Source organism: Myotis myotis, unplaced genomic scaffold (genome assembly GCF_014108235.1).
Source record: "Myotis myotis isolate mMyoMyo1 unplaced genomic scaffold, mMyoMyo1.p scaffold_m19_p_5, whole genome shotgun sequence".
NCBI lineage: Eukaryota > Metazoa > Chordata > Mammalia > Chiroptera > Vespertilionidae > Myotis > Myotis myotis.
Window position 1 is genome coordinate 45802114 of NW_023416357.1, and position 23864 is coordinate 45825977.

General features: G+C 35.3%; 1 protein-coding gene across 3 annotated transcripts in view; it reads left to right on the forward strand.

Annotated features, from left to right (window-relative positions):
* XRCC4 (X-ray repair cross complementing 4) overlaps positions 1 to 23864 on the forward strand; it is a 193496-nt gene that overhangs the window by 116891 nt on the left and 52741 nt on the right. For all 3 annotated transcript variants that reach the window (XM_036307796.1, XM_036307793.1, XM_036307794.1), the window contains one exon: positions 13535 to 13682. In XM_036307796.1, coding sequence (XP_036163689.1) covers positions 13535 to 13682 — 148 coding nt within the window. The remainder of the gene's footprint in view (positions 1 to 13534; positions 13683 to 23864) is intronic.

Consider the following 23864-nt stretch of genomic DNA (forward strand, 5'->3'; position numbering starts at 1 on the left):
TATTTATTGATTGGTTTTAGAAAGAGAGAAGGAGAGAGGGAGGGGAGGAGAGGGAGAGAGAGAGAGAGAGAGAGAGAGAGAGAGAGAGAGAGAGAGAGAGAAGCATTGATTTGTAGTCCACTTATTTATGCATTCATTGGTTGCTTGGTTGCTTCTTGTATGTTTCCTGACCAGGGATGGAACCCACAACCTTGATGTATGGGGAAAACACTCTAACCAACTAAGCTACCTAGCCAGGGCCAAGATATTATTTTTCATAATTTCTACTATTTTACAATGGTGAATGTAGTAGAAAAATGAATATAACTCTTCACATCATGCATTTGAAGTATTAGTGGTTTCTTCCTTATTATAGACCACAATTTCCTATCTTACATGTTTAGTAAGTTTTGTTATACTGTACACTGGGCATTGAGAGTTCTATATTGTCAAGAGTCTGTTATCTTCCTTTGAAGGGTGTTGAATTTAACAGTTAAACAGTTAATTTACTGGCAAATAAGCTCAGTCCTTTTTCTTGTTTTTCATGCTTAATTATGGTGGGTCCAGACGTTTTAGGGGTGTCACCGAACTCAGCATTTTCAACTTTGGACTGGTGGCATTTTACTCCACCAGTCAGAAGTTCTACATCTCTATGTGTATGTAACATCAGGACTTTCTATTTGGCTCATCAGTAGCTGTTTTCTGCTGGGCCTTACGTCCTGCCCTGTGCATGTACAGTTTATTATTCATCCAGTAACTCAGTGTGACTCCTTTGGGGGGGCTCAGTTTTTGTGTACTGTTTTCGGTATTCTGCCCTGCAAATTCCAACTATTTCAATAGCTCCAAACTCTAATTTCTGCCCCTTCAATGGAGTGCAGTCATTGTGCTCTGCTTGGGTTCCATCTACCTCCTTGTGCTGAAGTCCAGGAAGTGCCATCAGTCAGAAGGACAGAGTGATCCTGGGCTCACCTTTTGTATTATCCTTATTTCAGGAAGCATAGTCCTGCACCAGCTGTTGTTCAGTGTTCAAAACCAATCATTTCTTCTTGAGAAATTTAAACCATCTTAAACATGAGGTTTGATAAAATTAAATTCAGCTTTATAGAAGTTGTTTTTTGCAGAGGCTAGTTTTCTATATCCCTATTAATATATCCCTACTACTGTTTTGAAAAAATCAAACATGGCTATATATTAGCAACATAGTAAAGATAAATCACACCAGCTTGAAACATTAATGTAAACCACTTAATAAAAACCCCATCCTGAGAAGGAACAGCATGTTAAAATCACATGAGTTGAGAAAAGTGTTCTGAGAATGGTTCTGTCAACAGAAGTTTGTTTTCTTAGCTTTTTTTTTCTTTCTTTCTTAGCTTTTGATGTCTTCGGGTAACAAAGTCAACATTCTTCTGTATTTAATGAAAATAGGTTTGGAAATAGCAACAGGTGTTTTGGTAATAAAAAACTATTCATGGCTTAAATCATTAGGACACCTTGTTTTCTTTATTATAATTACTGAAACAAGAGCTTTTGAAATTAAGCTGTTTCTGTATAGACTTGAAGAAGGGAGTCTAGGAAGTGTCCTTCTTCATTTTTGGATTTGTCATGTTTAGTGTAACAACTTAGAGTTAGTAGATTTTAAAATAATTTTTTAAAATATAAACAAAAACAAATGTTTAGCTACTAGAAGCCTAAGAATATAATCTTTATTGTCATCATAGAAATAACACATTAATAAATAGAAAATAAATGAGAAGTTAAATTACTTTTTTAATAATTTTTTAAATATATTTTTCATTGATTTCAGAGAGGAAGGAAGAGGGAGAGAGAGAGATAGAAATATCAATGATGAGAGAGAATCATCTATTGGCTGCCTCCACATGCCCACCACTGGGGACTGAGCCTGCAACCCTGGCATATGCCCTGCCCAGGAATTGAACCGTGACCTCCTGTTTCATAGGTCCATGCTCAACCACTGAGCCAGACCGGTTGGGCTTGAATAATTTTATAACATGTTTCATGGGTGTTAAAATGTACCAATTTATTTAAATTTTCAATCTTAAAATGTTCATTTGATATCCGTATTTAAAAGGAATAATTTTTTATCTAAAAAAATATGGACAGAGAAATTGTTTGAACGATATTTTAAAATAGTTCATTTGATCAGAAAAGAAGAAGATACAAATTAATATTACATGACAATTCAGAAAAAGTTTCCTCCTTGATTTTCTCTTCCTTACCCTCCCTTTCCCTCTCTCCCCTCTTCACTCTTTCTCTGTGTCTCTCTTTCTTCTTCTCTCTGCTGTCTTCCTTAATTTAAAAAAAATAATTTGGATCTAAAATTATTTTGTATTATTGTGATCTAATGAAAAAGTAAAATCTAGAAAAATATAGATTTTTAGAAAGGGAGAAGAAAATTACATGTTTAAGTAGTTCTGCTGATTACCTACTATTCCACTTTACAAGTGTGTGTCCACAAGTAGTTATTAAGCCTGATGAGTTAATATTAACAGGGAAAAATTATGAACAAGTATGAGTAACTTTAAGAATTGGGGCTATTGACAAAGAAGTGGTAGCTATGTGAGTAAGATGATGCCATCTTCATCTGGGACAGAAAACAATGAAACATTGATTGGGGACCATAGAGAGCCCTGCTTCAGCAAGTATCAGAGCAGAAGATAGGATGAATACATTAAAGGGAAGAGCTAGCAAGTTGGATCTTTCTATAATGAAGTGTTTAGATCAGTGATTTTCAACCTTTTTCATCTCATGGCACACATAATTACTAGAATTCTGCAACACACCGCAAAATATATATTTTTTTGCCAATCTGACCAAAAAAATAGGTATGACTTTGATTCATTCACACCGGAACAGCTATTGTTGTGCTGACTATTGTCATTTTATTTTATTTGACAATCTAAGGAAACAGAGGTCAATAGGCCCCTCACTAAATAGTCAGGTATTGCATGTTTTAAAAATTCTTGCATCACACAGGTTGAAAATCACTGGTTTAGGTTATTGGAAACCTTGTGTAATTTTCTTTCTGCATACAATTTCTCTATGAAACTCTATAATATGGTATTCATTAAATATTTGTGTGTGACTATTACCATACAGTGTTATATCTACTGTCTGTATTTGCTGGGCAATTTAAGGAATTTTCAAGGGTTGTTTTGATTAATTGTGATTGTTTGCCATATGCACTGACTTACAATAAGATTCAACCCCACTATATCTAATACTTCCTAGAAGAACCCAAAACAGTTTTTTCCAACTTCATTTTTCTTAGTCTGTGACAATAATCACTCTCTATACTGCAGGGCTAGGAGGAGTAAAGGTGCTGTGGGAGTACTAAAGGGGAGAAATCTAACCAGACTTCTGAGGTTTCCTGAGAGGGTGAGATCTTTACTGAGATATCAAGGAGGGTGAGAGTTAGCAAGTTGAATGCTAGGTGGTAGAACATTATTTCTGGCAGAAGGTCCCATGTGCAAAATCCAAGAGAGAGAGAGATGATGGTGCATCAGACAAAAATGAGTAAGGCTGTAAAAGTAAGTTGAACCAGGAAAAGAAAGAGATATTAAAGTGCATTAGGGATTTTTACCTTTGTCTTTAAAGCAGGGAGAAAGGGCAAGTCTTGATCATTTGCAGTTTTAGAAAAATTCTCTCAGGAATTTTGTTGGAAATGAATGAATTGGAGTCGCTTTGGCAATTTTTTAAGCTCTAACAGTAGTCTAGGCAAGATCTTATGAAAGTACAGGGTACAGAGAGTTATCAGACAGATCTCAGAGCTTTTACAAGGTGCTGATTGGATGTGAGTGGAGAGTTTTGGAAGGCATCAAAAATAATTTCAAATTTGGTTCTTGGCAAGTTAGGGGGACAGTGGCGTTATGCAGGGTTTGTACTTAGCCACATTGCTAAGATGGCATGCTGAAAGGGAAAGTTAGCACATTGCTAGCAACAATTGCTAACAGTGATGATGAAGCATGGTAAACAAACTTTACACATATAAGGTCTAATGTAGAGAATACCCATTAATAATAAACTGTAATTAATTTCCCAAATGTTATTCTCTTTGTCAAATCAATGCTTAAAATAATTTTGCTCTTGTTTGTCTAATTTTGAGTATCATGACAAAATAGTATACAAAATACTTGTTTTAAAAATAAAAACTTTACAAGGTTTTTATTGAAAATAAAAAATCGATAAATAAAATGAAACTGTAATATAAATAAAAGCCTACGGATGTTTAGAAATGAAATTTCTAAAGAAAAACTTTCTCATTTAGGCAAGACATTTAACACAATAGTCACTTAAAAGTGCTTCAAACTGGTCTGAAAGTGCATTTCGTTTTTCTTACCGAATTCGGATAATATAATCCTTTTTGCAAAGCATAATAACTTAAATTATAGCATTGGCATTTTTATAACAGGTATAACTATTTGGTATAACTTTTCTAACTTAATTTTATAGACTAAAGAAAAAACTTTCACAGAAGTATTACATGATTTACTCACAGTCATCAGACAGTGATAACAAAGTCAGATGTAGGATATTTCTGTAATATTAGTTCACTTAAACATTATCTTATTTTTTTTTTTTTTACCATTTGGCAAGGAATTTTTCTTAATCCTTCTTAGTGAAAGCATTGCCTTCATGACATTTGGTTTGAGAGCTAGTTGAGACAATGTGTCTAGCACTGCAGACTAGGAAATCTCCTTTTCAGAAAATCATTCCACACTTTTCAAGCAAAGCCTCTGAAATTTAGCCTCATATTTAGCTCTTCATAGAACCACTACAAACTGGCTTAATTATATCATAAAGGCTTAATTATATCATTAACCTTATTGTAAAGAAGTATAAAGAAGCTAAATAGAGGACTTTTTCTTAGTGTATCGAAATTATCATTCTAAGCGAAATAAACCAGTCAGAGGAAAATAGGTACCATATAAGTTCACTTATATGTGGAATCTAATGAACAAAATAAACTAACAAAGTTAGACAAACTCATGGATACAGAGAACAGACTGATGGCTGTCAGAGGGGAGGGGGGTTGGGGGCTGGGTTTGAAGGGTGAAGGGATTAAGCAAAGAAAGTAAAAGAAAGACTCATGGACACAGAGAACAGTGAGGTGATTGCCAGAAAGAAGGATGGAAGAGGTAGAAGAAGGGAAAGGGGGAATAAATGGTGATGGAAGGAGACTTGACTTGGGGTGGTAAACACACAATATAATATACAGTTGATGTGTTATGGAATCATATACCTGAAACCTGCATAATTTTATGAACCAATGTCACCCCAATAAATTCAATTAAAAAAAATAGTCCAAACTTTTCTAAAAAGATTAAGCAAATGCTGGAAAACTAAAGTTAAAAGTCTGGCATGTCAAATAAACTGTCAAATTATCTTTCTATTATTTTTCATAGAGAGGATTTGTGCCCAAGATTAGTGATTCTTATCTATCCAATTCATCATAATTACACACCACTTCACTTTTGCCACTTCCATCCTTTTCTGATTTGACTTGCTAAACTAGTGACCTTGTCCTAGTTGTAACCAGTTAACCTACAGTCACTGCAGATAAAATGCTTATAGTGCATTATTTTAAAAAATAAACTGAGCTCTGGTGGGGTGGGGTGGCTCACTTAGTTGGAGTGTCACTCTCTACACCAAAAGGTTGCGGGTTCGATTTCTGGTCAGGGCATGTACCCAGGTTGTGGCTGGATCCCTGGTTGGGGAGCAAAGAGGAGGCAACCAATCAATGTTTCTCTCTTACATTGATGGTTTTTTTCTCTCCCTTCATCTCTCTCTCTGTAAAAATCAATAAGAAACATATCCTCGGGTGAGGATTTGAATAAATAAATAAATACATACATACATAAATAATTCCTTATATCATTTCTTTAAAAGGGTTTTATATTTTATTTTTGTCCAGTGTTTACATTTATACTAGTTCAATGAAATCCTTAGCTCTGTAAAAGGCCTAGGTTTTATTAAAAGTCTACCCACATAAAAAAGAATGAAAGTTTCAGAAACCTTTAAATCTCTATGAAGAAAACACTAAAAAAAGTCTTAAGTTGACAGAAGACCATACCTGTAACTCAGGTACAACAATAAAAGCTTTATGTTGGCTCCAAACATTTATGACGTAGGTCACAGGCAGAGGCCCTTTTATAAAGCTGGTGAAAGCTGGAAATTGTAGCTTTGTTTTCTGAAAATGTATTAACCATTAAAACTTCTTTATAAGGTTTTTTTATTTTTATCTACAAAATTATATAAATTGGAGGCTAATTTTTCTCTTTCATAAGCTGCTTTTTCCTACTAATATTTTTCTTTTAATGTTAACTAGACTGGCAGCAGCAAGCATAGCTAACCAATAGTGTAGTATTTTAAGAATAATTTTAAGAAGCTATTTATTATTAACTCTATTAGTATTTAAGAATTTATATCAGTCAATCAATTAACATTTATTGCAGAAATAGTGTGTGGCAGAGATTGTGCTAGTCTGTTTTATACTAACAGTGAATAGAGCACAGTTAGTTCCTACCATCACAGAGCTTATAAATATTACAAATATTATTAAGAGTGTAGTAAGTCTACTAAGGATGTTGTAATAAATCAAGTTATAGTTAGTGTTTGATAATGAGAAAAAAAAGAAATTTCACAGATTAATTTGGAAAAAAAATTGAGAGATTAGAATGCTTTGTGTACCTTAAAAATTACAAATTAATTCCTTTAGAAGTGCTTGTGTAACTTACAGCTTTCTTGCAAACAGTGTGTCCCTCTGCCCTATCCAGTTATGAATTTCTGGAATACATAGTGGTGTCTGCTGGATAGTGCTTGACATATAATACGTGCAATAAATATTTGTTGAATAAGTGAAGGAATGATAGAATCCTTAAGTTAACAGTTAATTTGGCATTACATTTTTTAAATTAAAAAATCAGATTATTTTGCAAGTGTAGAACAATGTTTAATATATTCAACTTATTATTTTTTAATACTGTATCTCTGGAGTCTGTACTTTATCTTTAGTGGTCCACCTTGCTTCTGACATTGAAAGCATTGGATTTCCACAGATGACCTCTTAGGTTACCCCAATATCATGTTGTCATTAAGTCTGACTTCCAGCTGTTCGGGCTAAAAGAGTAGCCTGACTTTTGGAAAAGTGTAGGTACATGGATACACACACACACACACACACACACACACACACACACACGCGCGCGCGCGCTTTTAAGTGTTCAGTGAGATGTTAGTTATTGGTTTATTTTGGTGATTGCTGATTACTAGGTTAGACTATTGACCTTTTGTGTAAGGTGGTTATCAGTTATTCAGATTAGATTGTGAAAACTGGGTAGCAATTGATTACAGATTTGAAAAAGACCTATTTGATGAATGGTGAGGCAAAATAAAGTTTGCTTGTTTGGTAAGATTAGAAATTTACTACCGTAAGATAGGTCACTTTAAGATACTGCTCATTGAAGTATGGTCTTACCAACCTTATCTCAGCTCCTTTTTTTGGTTTATCTTCATGCCTGTCAGTAAGACAGGCTGCAGAGACACAGGATATCCAAAGGCTTTGGTTGGGTGTTTTTTCTGGTGAAAGAAAGAATATGTTTTATGAAGTGGCACATTTACTTTGAGTAGTATTTTAAGGTTTGGATTTTTGTTTTTCCCTCATTATTTTATATCTTTTTAAGTAAAACAAAATGACTTAAGTCTTTGTGAAGTGAATAAATGAATAAAATAGCAAAAACAGTCATAGTGGATTGGCTACTCTATATTTATAACAGATGATAGATCTATGAAAATTGGTTTATTTTGAATTTCTAAAGTCATGCATTTATCTTACTTTTTTATTATTATTTTGCTTGTATATCTCTAAGAAGCTATAGAAGATAACCTAAAAGATTTTCAAATGCATCTAAGTGAATTTTAATTTAATTTTTTGTAAGGATACACATATATTGTTAATAATACTTTAATGCTGATAACAAATATTTTTGATATTATGATTTATAAAACAGTTTATCTCATTTAATCATGTCAGAAATCATGGTTAACATATAATTTTTTTGCTATTTTCTTTTCTTTTTTTGAATTTATTGAGGTGACACTGAGCAACAAAATTATACAGGTTTCAGGTGCACAGTTCCACAACACATCATCTCTCTACTGTATCGTGTGTTCAACACCCCAAGTCAAGTCTCTTTCTATCACTATTTACTGTCTCCCTTCCCCCCCTTCCCATAATCACCGCACTATTGTCCATGTCTAAGTGTTTTTTCTCTTTTGCTCAATTCCTCCACCACCCAGCCCATCCCCCAACTGTCAGCCTGCTCTCTGTCTGTGACTCTATCTCTATTTTGTTTTTTTAGTTCATTTGGTTCATTAGAATCCACATATAAGTGAAATCATATATTTTTCAGTGAGGAACTTAAAGAAATTCTGTAATATGCCAAAGGTAAGTGGCAGAATTAGAGACCCAGATCTAGTCCTGATTTGGCTTTTTTCATGCACTTCATCTGGAGGTCCATAGGAATTATATTTTGATTTAAAAATATGACACACATTTGAAAATAAGAGTTCAAGTCTCAATTTTCTCATGTATAACACCATGGAGTGATGCTAGGAATATATCAAAGTATAAAGCATGCCCTCTAGCTGTAGGGTGTTTGTAATCTAATTGGAGAAACAGAAGGTATACTTACAAAGAATAACTATATGAGATAAAATGAGTGGTTCAACTATAAGCCACACAGAGAAAGGAGACATTGCTTTGGGTTAGAACTACTCGAGATGACTGAAATGGCTGAACTGGGCTGTGCTGGAAGGGAGCACTCAGTGAGCCTATAGAGGAGTAGAGGACATTCAAGACAGAGAAAGTAAGGAACAAAAAGGAAGATGTGGAACCCTGGGGCCCTTGAAATAATTTGCATACTGTGGTTAGAAGATTTGTGGGAAGTATGGCTAGAGAGGTAGGTGACCATCACATTGTAGAGGGATTTGAATGCAGGGCTAGGATCTTAGGGCTTTATTTTATAGGCATTGGAAGCACTGAAAGTTTTTTGTTTGCATATGGCCTATTGCAAACAGCATACATTTATTTTTTTCATGGACAAAGGACCTAAAGATCAGGGCCTCTTTTATTCAGTAATTTAACCAAAGAGCTAAGTAGCCATTGCCATGAATAACATGCCTCAGGACATTAACTTTTTGTTTTGTTCAGGGGCTGGAGAGAGGTGTGTGTGTGTATGTTTGGGGAGGGGAGATGGAATGAAGTGTGGCAATCTCTCTTAGAGTTTTACAGAATTGGTGTGTCAAGCTATATGTCATATGAAGAGGGGGAAAATCCATAGAGAGGAGATAATAAGGAGACCCTGATAAAACAAATTATAAACCTGGAAAATGTCTTAAAAAATACTGAGATTTAAGGGCTTAATGGTCAGAGACTTAAGTTTACCAGGTAGTTTAACTCATGGTAGTTATGCAGGTCGCCAGCAGTTTAGCTGACAGTCATTTCCTTTGGACACTGAGAGTACCCAGGGAGCCAGCCCTCCGTCCATCCTGCCTGAACTCCGGCTGCCAAGCTCCTGCAGTTCTTCTGTCAGATGGGAAGAAGTGTGGCTTTCTGTGGAGCCACCTCTCACAATAGCAAGGCTTCTGTAAAGAGCCCCATTTTCTAGGTTCAGTGAACCTAATGAGAACTTGAAATTCATCCCACAGCTCTGCCAATGAGTGTTTCTGCTGTAGTAAGTTAATTGGCAATCATTTTTTTTCTTTTGTTTTCCTTTTTTCAAAAATTCCTGGAAATGGTGCAAGACGCATTGTCATGACAGAGACTGATGAATACTAAAGACAGAATTCTGGAGGTGGAATCTCAGAAAAAGCTTCCCAGTCAACAGCAAATGTATACACTTCTGCCTAGATTTGAAAACTTCCACCTTATGTACGGTTGTGAAATAATAATAGACATTTTGACCTCTTATAGATGTGGATCAGATCCCTTCTGTTGTATATAAAACAGCTTTGCTTGTTTGGAAACTCAGAGTCATTGCTGAAGGGATCCAGTGTCAGAACAGACATAAAGCATCAGCATTGAGACCAAGTGTAAAAAGAGGACTAAGCATTAGCACAGGTAGAGGACAGGGGTAGGATGGGTTCAAATTTGAAGACTGTTTGCAATGAGCAATTTAATGCTGAGGTACCAGGTATTGGAATAGTGCCTCTTTTTCCTGGTTTCTGGCATTGCAGGGGTGGAGAGGAAAATATAGGATGGCACATTTTCCCTTTTACTAAAGATGATATAAATATTATGAAATCTTTATTTTAAATTAATATGTAAATTGAGATATCTTACAGCTTGCTTGTACATGTATATAATAAACTAAAGGGCAAACTGCTTCCCATGGTGCAAACACAAACCAAAAAGAACATATTCAGTTTCAAAAGTAATTGGCTTGTGTGCTAGCCCCTTTCGCTCATGACGGTGGCTACAAGACTCGAAAGGGAACCTTTGTCAGGAGAATGGGGAAAAAATGGTGCTATTGAACTGACTTGAAACACTTGGTTACACACAACTTGTGATTCTTTGTGGCAAATAATGGTGGACACCAAGAAATGTGAAGGGTGGAATAATGAATTATCAGGTTGTTCTCCCATCATACAGACAATTACCAATTAAATACTTACTAGCAAGTAAGCACACAATTATTCACCACCCTGCCCTAAGCTTAAAGAAATTTTAAGTGTCCCAGTCACTCCCTCCTATAAAGTGTTTATTCTGAAGGCAGGATAATGAATTATCAGGCAGTTTTCCCTGGCTTCAGGAAACGGCAGTTGTCCAGAGTTCATAACTAGACACCAAACCACTATAAGATTTAACACAGGGCATCACCTTTAAGAGTAAACAGACCTCACAGGGTGCTTAGAACCTATTCATGAAATGGTGGAGATGATCTCTGAAATCTTTTAGCCAATCTTTATATCTAGAATGCCTTTAATTTCACTCATAGGCAGTATTCATCATGCTTGTTTTCCTGCCCTGTGTTCACCAGGCGGTACACACATTTCTGTCACTCAGTATACTGATTAGTAAATCATCAGGTGTTGATTGAGATGCAGAGCACAGAGAGCCTCTAGTAGCCTCTTTAAGAGTATGGGAATTGTTATCCAAATACCAACAACTGCTTCTGGTCTGTGTATTTTTGAGTATCAGATGCTAGCCACACCTGGGTTATAGCTCACTTTGCCTAACATATGCATGTAAATATTGTATTTAAAGTAAATTGTAGATGTTACAACAAATGATATAACCATATCACGTATAACACATCCTTTTGGATGCCAATGTGTAAACCATTCTTTAGAGTTTTTGAAATGAGTGGCAGAAGTTTTTGGTGACTTTATTTTTTTTTTAATTTACCCTACATTTTAACTTAAACTGAATAGTCTTTCCTCCTTGATGTCCAACATGCCATCAAATGCAGTCTTGCTCCACTTTTCAAGTCTATTTATAATTGAAACTTCCTCTAACTCACACAGTGTTGCTGGTTCTGTTCATAGACAAGCTTGTACTCTGTTGATTGCTTATGTGACTGAGTAAACAATTCTAGGTGAGTGCGGACTGGGTAAGAAATCAGTAAACTGCAGTTTTCTTCCTTAGTCACATCCTAGCTTAATAAAAGTAAGGAAATCATTCAGTTTTAATGTGTTCAGAGGAATACCCTTCTTAAATTTATCCTTCTTTACTCCAAAAATACTTTTCAGGGATAATAAAAGTAATGCGCAAAAATTATAGTGGAACTTATGTGTCCTGATAACTTAAACAGCTTTGGAAACTAAAATATGCTTTGATGGGCATTCAATTAATATTTGATCAAAGACTAACTTACCCACTAGGGAGAAAAACTTTTAAGTTGTCATATGATAAATTATAAAAACAAAGGCTGTATGATTTGGGCAAGTTACTTAACTATCTTGGTTTCCTAACAAGTGAAGGTAGTAAGTACTTCACAAAGTTAAATATTAATAAGATAACAGATATAAAACCTATAGCAAGGTAACCAGCATATGTTTTCAAAAATGGTATCTATCTTAAGAAAAAAAAATTTAAAAAGAAGAGTTTCAAGAGATTGGTCAACTGTGTCCAAGTTATCTCAGGTCACTCAGAGAAGCATGGCTGCCCAGCAAGGACTCAGAATACAGTGTTTTCTTCGGGAATGTGATAAACGTGTGCCTTAAAGTCCACTCCTGCAGTACTATATACCATAAATAATATAACTCATGGGGGAAATTTTAAGATTTTGGCAGGCCACACAAAATCTATTGTTTTAGGTTGTTGTTAGTTCTCTAATTACACTCCTAATAAAAATATTAACTCCATTAATTATTTAGCAACATTTGCACCCAGCATCACAGTCAGCTAACCCCTTCCATCACACTTTCTCTTAAATGGAGATGAGAGTTATTGATACATTTGATTCCAGTAGTTTCATCAAAATTAAGTATCTGACTCAAGATATAGGGAGAAAAGTCTTCACAGCTTGTTCAGCTGTAATTGCAGCGTTAGCATAGAGCTAAACTTATGAAAAGTGTAGGATTCTTAGCTTCACTAGGCCTGCCCCTATTTGTGCTAAAGCAATGGACTTGCACTAGATTTTTAGCCACTTTTCTTCAGTTCCTTAAATCTCTATACATTGCTAAGTCTTTCTCTAATTGGGATGAAAGCTTGTCCCTGATCACTATTAACAATTAACATGCTAGAAAAAAAGCATATGAACTGGCAGGACATCCAAAGTTCAAATTATATTGATATTATTTACCAATAGCAAGGAGCTCTTTTTTAATAGAAATATGTATTAGAACAGAATATACTGTGTATTAGATGAAAGAATTCTAAACTCCCCTAAGGTTCTTTATAACTAAGTTGTTTATAAGAAAATAAAGGAATATGAATCCAGCATGTTTCTATTGTTGCTTCTGTTTCATGTGTATCAAACACTTTTAGAGGCAATTTAATGGTTTGGCTACATGAGAGACATCTATTAGTATTTTTTTTTTCTTTTTTACGTTTCTCTTGTGTTCAATGCTCACAGTTAGTGGAAAAATCTGTGTGAGTATCCCTGGATCACTATTAGAATTTCCCATTCCTGCTGGTGAGTGCTGTTTAGTGTCAATTTGATTTATATTATTCCTGTGGCATTATTTTTCCATCCAGATACCTTTTAGAGGTGCCTTTGGGGTGCTTCTGTCTAGTCCCAGCACTGAGAGACCAAACTGCCTATAATGATTTGGAAAGATTGTTGCCCAAGATAGGCAAAGACCATTTTGCCCCAATTATTCCATGTATACAATATACCTTATATTTTATATTAGTATTAAAGTATAACACACTGTGTAACTGGTTCACTTCAAATCTGTATAGTTTGTTAAAAAATAGTTTTGCTATACTTTGTGTCACTTTATATCTGTGCTAAAGCAGCAAGTTGATTCTTTACTTACAGATTATATGCAGAATTTTGTTGGATCACATTTTTATGTCATTTTATTTTAGCTACTTTAAGAAGAGATGATTCCATTCTTTCAAGTCCTGATGTCACTGATATTGCACCAAGTAGAAAGAGGAGGCAGCGGATGGGAAAAAATCTCGGGACAGAACCTAAAATGGCTTCTCAGGAACATCAGCCTGAAGAAAAGGAAAAGTAAGTCATATTATTCTTTGCAAAATAGTGAGATGACATTGAAAAATCTAATATCTCGTCTAAAATTGTATTCTAATTTCTGAATCTAAGGCTATTTTTAATGAACAAAAATTATGGTTTTGGAAATTATAAAATGTTTAAGTCCATATATTTTCCCTGGTATTCAGTTAATTCCTATTAATATTTAAGTCAGGAGTGTCAAAAATATTAGCAAAAAGTTTTTCTTGGGGTTTTTATAGATTAATTAGAAATGGCATATAAGATACTAAAAATAATAGAATCCAGTTTGCATTTAATAAAGTATTTCAATCTAATTTACTGCTTTAAAGAGACGCACACAGCATTCAAAGTGACCACTTGATTTGGTTATGCTTACAATTTTTTTTTATGTAAAATGTCTTTCTAGTCATCTATTTATTTTTTTAAATTTAGACACATTTTTTATTTTTATAGTTCATTCTTTAGTTTTGACTACCCTCCCTATAATCTGCATCCTAATTTAGTTGTAATGAATTGAGAAGTTGAATTAATAAATATTTTATTGCAGCAAAACAGTCAGCATTTATAAGGAATTTTATCAGTTGAATAAAAAAACAAAGGTGCAGTCTAGGAGGTCGCAGTTTGATTCCTGGTTAGGGCACAGGCCTGGGTGGCGGGCTTGGTCCCCAGTGTGGGGCGTGCAGGAGGCAGCTGATTGGTGATTGTCTCTCATCATTGAGGTTTTTCTCTCTCTCTCCCCTTTCCCTTCCTCTCTAAAATCAGTGAAAATATATTTTATAAACAAAACAAAAAACAAAGATGCATATTTTATGTATGCCTAAAAATTTAATTCTTTTTCTTTAAACTTTTCATTAATTTGGCAAATTGTTATTGAACAATAGTTATATGACATGATATTACACACCAGTGGTTTTCAAAGTGTGGAATGATGAGGACCCAGAGCATTCCCAAGGTGTTTGTGGTGATCCACACGGTGTCTCTTCTTCAATTCTATACCTGTGTGAGGCCAATTTTCTTCATGTATTTCAACTGAAATAACATGTCCCTGTGATTAATGCAGAAGCCAATGAGAATTCCATAGTTTTTAATCAAGCCACCCATCAAACAGATTTGTAAAAGTGTTAAAACATTGACTACACAGGATTTTTTCCCTTTGGGAAATACAATGATTTTTTAATAAAGACTATATTGTGTTATCATATTCTGGATTTATTTTTATTTTTAAATGAATTAATAAAGATTTCAAATTTTTCTCAGTGTTAATTTTGGATAGTTTATATAAACAAAAATTCTTGGAGTCCTCAAAAACTTTTAAAAGTGTAACAGATTCCTGAGAGTAAAAAGTTTTAGAATTCTGTATAGACCATGAGGTTGCCAAATAAGCACATGAAGTCCATGCCTTAGGAAACTGACAGCCTGACCAAAAGGAGTTTCTTGCATAGAAATAAGAATTTTACAGTTAATAGTGGAATTATTTTGTTTGTCTGTTTATCATTGGGGACTTATTCTCTCTACAATTGGCCTGATATACTAGTACTTGAAAATGCCATTTGAATACTATGGTGGGTCCCTTATGTCTTCAGACAATCTATGTAAAAACCCAGTGTGCACTACTCTTACAGGTTGATTTTTATGTAAATTCATTAATTAGCTCCATAGAGTTCATAGTATTGTATTATCTCTTAAGTAATGAATCAAAAATATTTCCAATTTGAAAACATTAGAGTAAGCAAACTAGTCCTATAGGTTAATATGGGGGGAAAAATTATACTTTGAAATATTCAGACTGTACTTCATTCAGTCAAGTGGTAAGCAAATAAGTAATGAATATCAGTTATGTGCCAGGTATAATATTGGATGCTGATGGTTCAGGAGAGTAGGAAATAGACATAACCATGTCCTCATGGATCTTTTAGTCTAATTGTTTTGTCTGATAAAGATTACAGGATCTTGAGAAAGAATGAAGTATATTGTTTTTATGTTGGAGAGCTGTATCTTAAGTCTTTCTGTTCAATGTGTGAACTAAATATAAGGTTTTGAGGTTATTACATTTTCTGAATACATATATTGCTTAAACAGGTTTTTTATATGCATGGTACAATGATGGGAGAATGAAAGACTAAATGTTTCATTTAGGCTTTTTGCTAAAGGCAATGTGTTTCTTTTCCATGTTTAGATGATCATGTCAATACTTACTTTGTGTACTTTACTTACAAGGTTGATATAAACCATATTAGCTTTTTTAATTGCCTGCTAATTATATCATTGTGTTCCTTCAGGCTCAAGCACCGATGATGAACCTTTATCTTATGTTGTTAAATTTAAATACTACATATTTCTACCTTCCTAAACACCTTTTCACTCTGATAATTTCTCATCAACAATATGTCTATCAGTTAGATTATTGTGCTTTAGCTGTAGCCTCCTAGATGTGGGTAGGTTGCTACTTAGGGGTGAAAAGATACTGGCCCCTAACTCTATTATACTTTGATCAGTTTACCACTTTCAAAACAGAAACACAAATTAGCAAAAAACCACGTTTGTTAGTTATTAGCAATCAAAATTCATGAAGATTGCACAGAAAGTTTTGTGTTTATAATTCATATTACCATGGCTTATTCACCATTATATCCCATTTAATTTACCTGGAAAGCCTGACTTCATTACTTGTTTTTAATTGTAGGCATATACTGGATGTGAAACATTTTTGTCAGACTCTCACAATGTTTTTTCCTTTGTATCCTCTTCCTCTCAATAGAGGTTGCATGCATCCTAAGACTCCCCACATGATTTTACAGTGACTAAGGATATGCACAGTAGATACTGCTGTTTGTTGAGAACAAAAAAAAATCTGACTATGGCTTTCCCTTGTTCATTTATTCATTCATTCATTTACCGTTCATTACAGAATGCTTGCATGCTGAGCACTTGGGGAGCATTGATGAGTAAACTATCACAGTCCCAGATCTCATAAAGCTTAGTCCGTCTGAATGAAGGCAAGCATTAGTTATATCATTACAAAGATATATATTTGAAACGTTTTGAAGGATTTTTGAATTTAGAGGAAACATAGGGAAGGGGCTATGGCTTGAGGAATCCTCATTTGATCTCTAATCTGAAGGATAAAGAGGAGTTTAGTTCAGTTTAGAGAGCAGAGTGCTTAAGTAGAGGAAAGGCCTGTGAGTGTGCCCTCAGGTGAAATATGTGAGTGATGGGAGTGAAGGGAGCCGGAAGGAAGGAAGTGAAATGAGGATGAGGGCTGCTCAGAGGCCAGAACAAGGTGGTAGTGTAGCCTTGGTTAAAAATTCAGCCTTTCTTTGTATGTAGTGTTAATGTAAGAAACAAACCTGTGAAGGATTTTTGTGAGTTTATTTTGTGAGCCAAACTGTTGACAATTGCCGGGAAGCAAAATCTCAATGGATTGAGGTAATGCTCTGGAGAATGGCAGTTTGCACCTTATTTTATACATTACAATCAAAAGAGAGGATGCAAGTGGGTTACATTGAGGATACAAGTGGGTTACATTAAATTCACTGGTGATAAATTAGGGAGATGGGAGAAAGCAAAGTGGGGAAACTTCTGGGATTGGATGAAAAGTAAAATGATAGATACATACATCTTTTACATAGGTGGGTACAGGATAGTTAACAGTCAACAATTAACATGATAAAACAGTGAGAGGATTTATGATTTCAGACCTGGTGCACTGGTAGGTCTAGAAAAGGGGGAATTACCCTGACATTCCAAAGGAATGTTATCCTAGATACAAAAGACAATAGACAGATACAGATTGACCTTTGTCAGGGAAGATACCAGCCTAGGACATGACTACCAACCATAAACTGCTTGTAGTTTAAAGTTTTAATTTCAGACCATTCTTTGTGGTTACTTTATTTTTTTTTTTTTTTAATTTTAATTAAATCTTTATTGTTCAGATTATCACATTTGTTCTTCTTTTTTCCCCCCCATAACTCCCCTCCTCCCGGTTCCCACCCCACTCTCCGCCCTCACTCCCCACCCACTGTCCTCATCCATAGGTGCATGATTTTTGTCCAGTCTCTTCCCGCATCTCCCACACCCCTTTCCCCCCCAAGCATAGTCAGTCCATTCCCTTTCTATGTCCCTGATTCTATTATAATCACCAGTTCATTCTGTTCATCAGATTATTTATTCACTTGATTCTTAGATTCACTTGTTGATAGATGCATATTTGTTGTTCATAATTTGTATCTTTACCTTTTTCTTCCTCTTCCTCTTCTTAAAGGGTACCTTTCAGCATTTCATATAATCCTGGTTTGGTGGTGATGAACTCCTTTAGCTTTTCCTTATCTGTGAAGCACTTTATCTGACCTTCAATTCTGAATGATAGCTTTGCTGGATAAAGTAATCTTGGTTGTAGGTTCTTGGTATTCATCACTTTGAATATTTCTTGCCATTCCCTTCTGGCCTGCAAAGTTTCTGTTGAGAAATCAGCTGACAGTCGTATGGGTATTCCCTTGTAGGTAACTGAGTTTCTTTCTCTTGCTGTTTTTAAGAGTCTCTCTTTATCTTTTGCTCTTGGCATTTTAATTATGATGTGTCTTGGTGTGGTCCTCTTTGGATTCCTTTTGTTTGGGGTTCTCCGCGCTTCTTGGACCTGTAAGTCCATTTCTTTCACCAGGTGGGGGAAGTTTTCTGTCATTATTTCTTCAAATAGGTTTCCAATATCTTGCTCTCTCTCATCTTCTGGCACCCCTATAATTCTGATGTTGGTACGCTTGAAGCTGTCCCAGAGGCTCCTTACACTATCCTCGCATTTTTGGATTCTTTTTTCATTTTGCTTTTCCGGTTGGGTGTTTTTTGCTTCCTCGCATTTCAAATCATTGACTTGATTCTTGCGCTCCTCTGGTCTGCTGTCGGGAGTCTGTATAATATTCTTTATTTCAGTCAGTGTATGCTTAATTTCTAGTTGGTTCTTTATCACAACATCGAGGGTCTCATTAGATTTCTTGAGGATCTCACTACATTTATCGGCGGCTTCTAGACAGTTCTTGAGAGACCTTAAAAGTGTGGTTCTGAACTCAATATCCTCCATTGACAGTTTTGTCCTGTTTCTTTGTCTCCGCATTTTGTTATGCTTCCTTGGTGCACCCCCTAGTGGTCTTTGTGCGAAGTCTTATAGTTAAACCTTGTTGTAGCTAATACCAGGGAGGGTTTGACCTCCAGGCCAATTGGCTATGAGAATCAGCTGTGTCAGCAGTGAGAGAACTTCTGTCCTCTAGAGAGGTGCTAATCTAGCCTTTGCCTGAGGCTATCTGGCAAATGCCTGTGTGCAGGGCTTGGGCGGGGCGGGTCGCACAGGATCAACAGGGTGGGCCGGAGAGAGCAGTTATGGCGGCTCTCAGTCCTGTCCCCAGGGGCTCCGCCTCTCTGAGTCCCAGCACCCGCTGCAAAGCTCGGAGAGAAAGCTGCACTCGTTCTGACCGAAGCCAGACAGTCCCGCTTCTCCCGTTTGAGTCTGGGTCCCTAGAGACTCGCCCGGATCTGAAGCTCAGAGTCTGCGACTCCCTCCCGATTGAAAACGCCAACCGCGCCCTCCGCCGCCAGCCCGCTCGCGCACTCCGCACCTCAGAATTTGACTTCAGCACTGCGCCTCCTCTGAGTGTCCGTATGCGTTTCTCTTTCCTCCTAGTTGTGGGACTTCCACTCAGCCAGCGTTCCTGTGGTTCTTGGTGATGTCCGTTCTGTCTTTTAGTTTCACTTTTGAAGTAGTTGTTCAAAGCAGCAAACTCCGGTGTTAACCTATGCCGCCATCTTGGTTCTCCCTCTTTGTGGTTACTTTAGATCTCTGAGTTTGCAAGGCCGACATGCAGGCCTTCCCTGAGCTAGGCATGTTAGCATGTGGCCCCTTTTCGTCCACAACATGATAGCATTTCTGTTTTTCACATCACAAAGGTCTTTTCTCCTGTTTTTTCTACCTTTTGATGTAGTTATTTAAATCTTCTTAAGAGTTTTAAAAATATCAGATTGACTAGAAAACTCTAATACTTTGGTCATCTTCTTTGCTATTATAATTTAAAATTATCTGAAACTAATGCACTTAGTTTCTTTTTCTCTTTTTTAACTCTGCTTTCAAACTGGTTCATGTTGTACAGTTTTGGATTCCCAATAATAAAAACTTTCATCCTTTTGAAACACAGGAAACTAGAAAATTGAAAACATACTGAAACTTATGTTGAGTGCTCACAGGGATAATAGCTAAAATTGGCCTGTGTTAGCAGTACTGAGGTGCAGAATTGTACTCCCATTTTACCTTTTTACTGGTAAATGTAAATGCATTTTTAAGGAATATTATTAGAACTTTGATGATTTCTCACTTCTAGTAAGATTCTGAAATCCTTAAATCTGGCATACATTGATAAATACTCATTAAAAAATTTAGGGTGACTAATTCACACAATATGATTATGCTTAGACAATATGCATCCTGTTCTGTCAGCTAGCATCAACACTAAGAGTTATTATCCAACATAACCATATGTTGTGCATTCCTTGCTATTTTCTATCTTACATCACTTGAAATTGTGTTTTGCACAATTGTTCAGTATGACTTTTTAATTCCATTTGTTAAACAAAATGAACCAGCTGACAAAGACTACAGAAATAGTGATATTACTTTCATATTTATATAATAAAACCCTGAGTATAAGCAAGAACATTGTGAAATTACTCCCTATTAATATACAAGGGCACAATATGTGTCTAAATGAAACAGCACTACATTCCGGCTCTATTAGGCACCAGCTTAAATTTTTAATGAGGTCATGCTTTATCATACAACATAATAATCAAGGAAGAATTTTACATTTAAATATTTTCAAATTTAAGAGCTCTTAATTCTTCCAACATCCTAAAAAGAATGCACACATTAAAAGCCTATTAATAGCATTCTGTTGATAGGACATGAGTTCAGTTGTAGCTAGTTAGATTAGTTGGATCACTTTACAAATTGATTAATTAGTCCATTCATTATTTACTTATTTAGTTAAATTAAGTCAATGTCCCAGTCTCATTGAAATTAGCAAATAGTTAATAAAATTGACCGCCTGACAAAATGCTCAGCTAAAATGATTTAATTAAAACTTTATTGCTTGTTACATCTTCAAGCAATGTAACAAGCCATGTTTCAGCCCATTTCAACCTGCTTGGAAATTCTGCTTTACCTTCTTCTGACTAGCTGTTTTGTTTCTCGGTTCTGTAGGTTCTCTTTCTTGAAAGGAAACTAGTTTTAAGAGATATTGAAATTAGCATCTGAACAAGGGTCTATAAATGAAAACTTTGTCTCAGAATCAGGGCTTCAGTCCCCAGGAAGGGTGGCCACAAATAAAGCCAAACCCAAGTCTCAACCAAATAAGGATTATATTGTAAACTAAGACAGGGAGTCAAACAGGGATATAACATATAGGATTAGTTACCAGAACTGCACTATAAAGTTCTTATTGCAGATGTTCCTCCTTAAATGATCCATAACTAGGAAAAGCATTCGTCTGGAGAATGAGCTCAATCTATAGGTAGGGACAAAATGCCTCCAGCTCTGAGATTTGGATAAGTAGAGGGAAGAAAGTCAAGATGTTTATTTAAGTTAGATGGCAGTGAGTCCAGAATTTATTTTTTATGATACTATTCAAAGACTAATTTCTGTAGAACTAGATAAAAGAGATCTTAACAGGGGCCCTATACTTAATAGCTCCCACACTTCCATGTGCTCCAACCCCTCAAACTTGGAGATTTACAAATTGAAGGCTCTGAGAAACTCCATAGTAAATAATTTATTTGACTTTGTTTAATCACTTTTAAAATGTTCTTCAGCATAGCACCTTCATGCAATCTCCCTATCTCCTTTCAAAAGAGGCTTAGTAACATTCCTGAGGTAACATTCTGCAGAGTCCTAGTTTGGGATATGAACTCTCAGAATTCTTAAACATCAATGATTTTAAAAATATAAGAACCTCTCTACCATAATTTTAGAGTGTTAGGCATTAAATATATCTCAAGAAAAAATTTGGTATGTATATAAGATAATTTTATATCGTCTGTTTCTTCAGGCTAACAATATTTTTACTTGTTATGTGAGGCCCACATGTATATTTAGTCTTCTATGTGATGGGTGTCTTCTGAAACAGAGTCTAATACACAACCTTAAAATATTATGAAATTAAAACTTTTCACAAACGTTACTCTTTGAACTATAGTGAAGAAGTTTTAACTGTGTGTTCTGAATCTTTAGATGTTGCCATTCAGTAATTGTACAGCTACATTTTAGGTGAGTGGTAGGTGGTAAAAGAGCACACATACACACACACTACTTAGATTAAGTTTATAGTTTAATTAGACAAGTTTACACAGTTTTATAATCCACATGGCAACAAGGAGCAGGAGAAGATACAGCATATTTTAGCACAGTATTTCCTCCCCTCCATTGTCTGTGTGAGCCACAGTTTATCCACTTACCTTCTGAAGGAATCCATTTAGTTTTCAATAAAATTCGGCTTATTTTCTTTGTTTCCTAATCATAAAAGTGGCACATGCTTCAAAAAATATGAAAGCACACAGAAACAAAATGATGAGCAAAAGGCAAACTCATAACCCCACCCACCTGGGGCCAACCACCATTGACACACTCTGTATATTGGCACTCTGTATATTGGCAAATCTCTTCTTCTACACTTTATTTGCAAATCAAGGCACAAACCACTTATGATGTAGGCTTCTATTTTAAAATTTAAATATATATTATAAAATTTCAACTTTAATAGATATGTTGAAATTTAGATATGTTGAAATAGATATATTATATAAGTGTATCATACTTTCTTTAACCAATTCCTATACTTTAAATTTTAGCCTTATTCATATTTGTAGTATTACAAAAAATGTTATATATACCTTTATATGAATTTGCACATATAACTGTTATTTCCTTAAAATGAATTCCCTGAAGTTCATTACTAGGTAAGAGGGCATATGTACTTACTAGTGCTTTGTTGTTTTGCCAGAACTTCTCCTGAAACTATAACAATTTATACTCCCACAGGCAGTATTTGCCTTTTGTTCTATTGTTTAACAATTCATTTAGATCATTTAAATCATATAATCAATGAATAATATCTTATTGTTTAATTTTTGTATTTAACCATTCCATAAGTTGTTTTTTTCTGTATATATTGATTATTGGAGCTTCATCTTTTGTTTATTATCTATCCATAACCTACCTGATTTTCATTAGAGATCTTTGTCATATATATATATATATGCCTAATATGCTAAGTGTCCGTCCGACCGTTAGACCAGTTGCTATGACGTGCACTGACCACCAGGGAGCAGACACTCTGACTGGTAGGTTAGCTTGCTGCTGGGGTCCAGCTAATCAGGACTGGGAGAGATAGGCTGGACATGCCCTGGAGCCCTCCCACGGTCCCTCCCCTGCTGGCCAATCTCCACGGTCCCTCCCCAGCCTCTAAAATATTTCTTCTAATTAATTTTCTTTCAAAGTGCACAAATCTGTGCACTGGGCTTCTAGTTTTATAAGAGCTGCTTATTTCCAAAAATATTAATCTTGTTTCTCCTAGTTGGTCATTTGCCCTTTAATTTTTGTTAATGGCATTTTATATTTACATAAGATACTAGATCAATCTATCGATAATAATAATACTTAACATTCATTGAATACTTATGTCCTGGATACTGTACTAAAGCCTTTTATATGCATTATCTCAATTAACAATACCTATTTCACATATCAAGGAGCTCTCACCTAGAAAGATTAGATAACTTGCCCAAAAACAAATGCCACATCTTTGATTTTGAATCTTCTACGTTTTGTTCCAAAGACCCTACGTTTTAACTACTTTATTATGCTGCCTCAAAAATAACAATAATAGCTATTTATTTTATAACTGTGTGCTAGGTGTGTTAAGTACTTAAATTTCATTAATTCATTTATCACCACAATTCTATGAAGTAGGGCTCTATTTATATGCATACTAGTATTTATTAATAGTTGAATGATGATGAGTTTCAGTAAGGTTTGACTGCTGTTTAATTTCTACATGGTAGCACAGTAGAGATAGAACTGTACAGCTCTGTTAGTGCAGGGATTGGGTTAATAATACCTCCTGCCTACCTTTCAACATAAATCTGAGG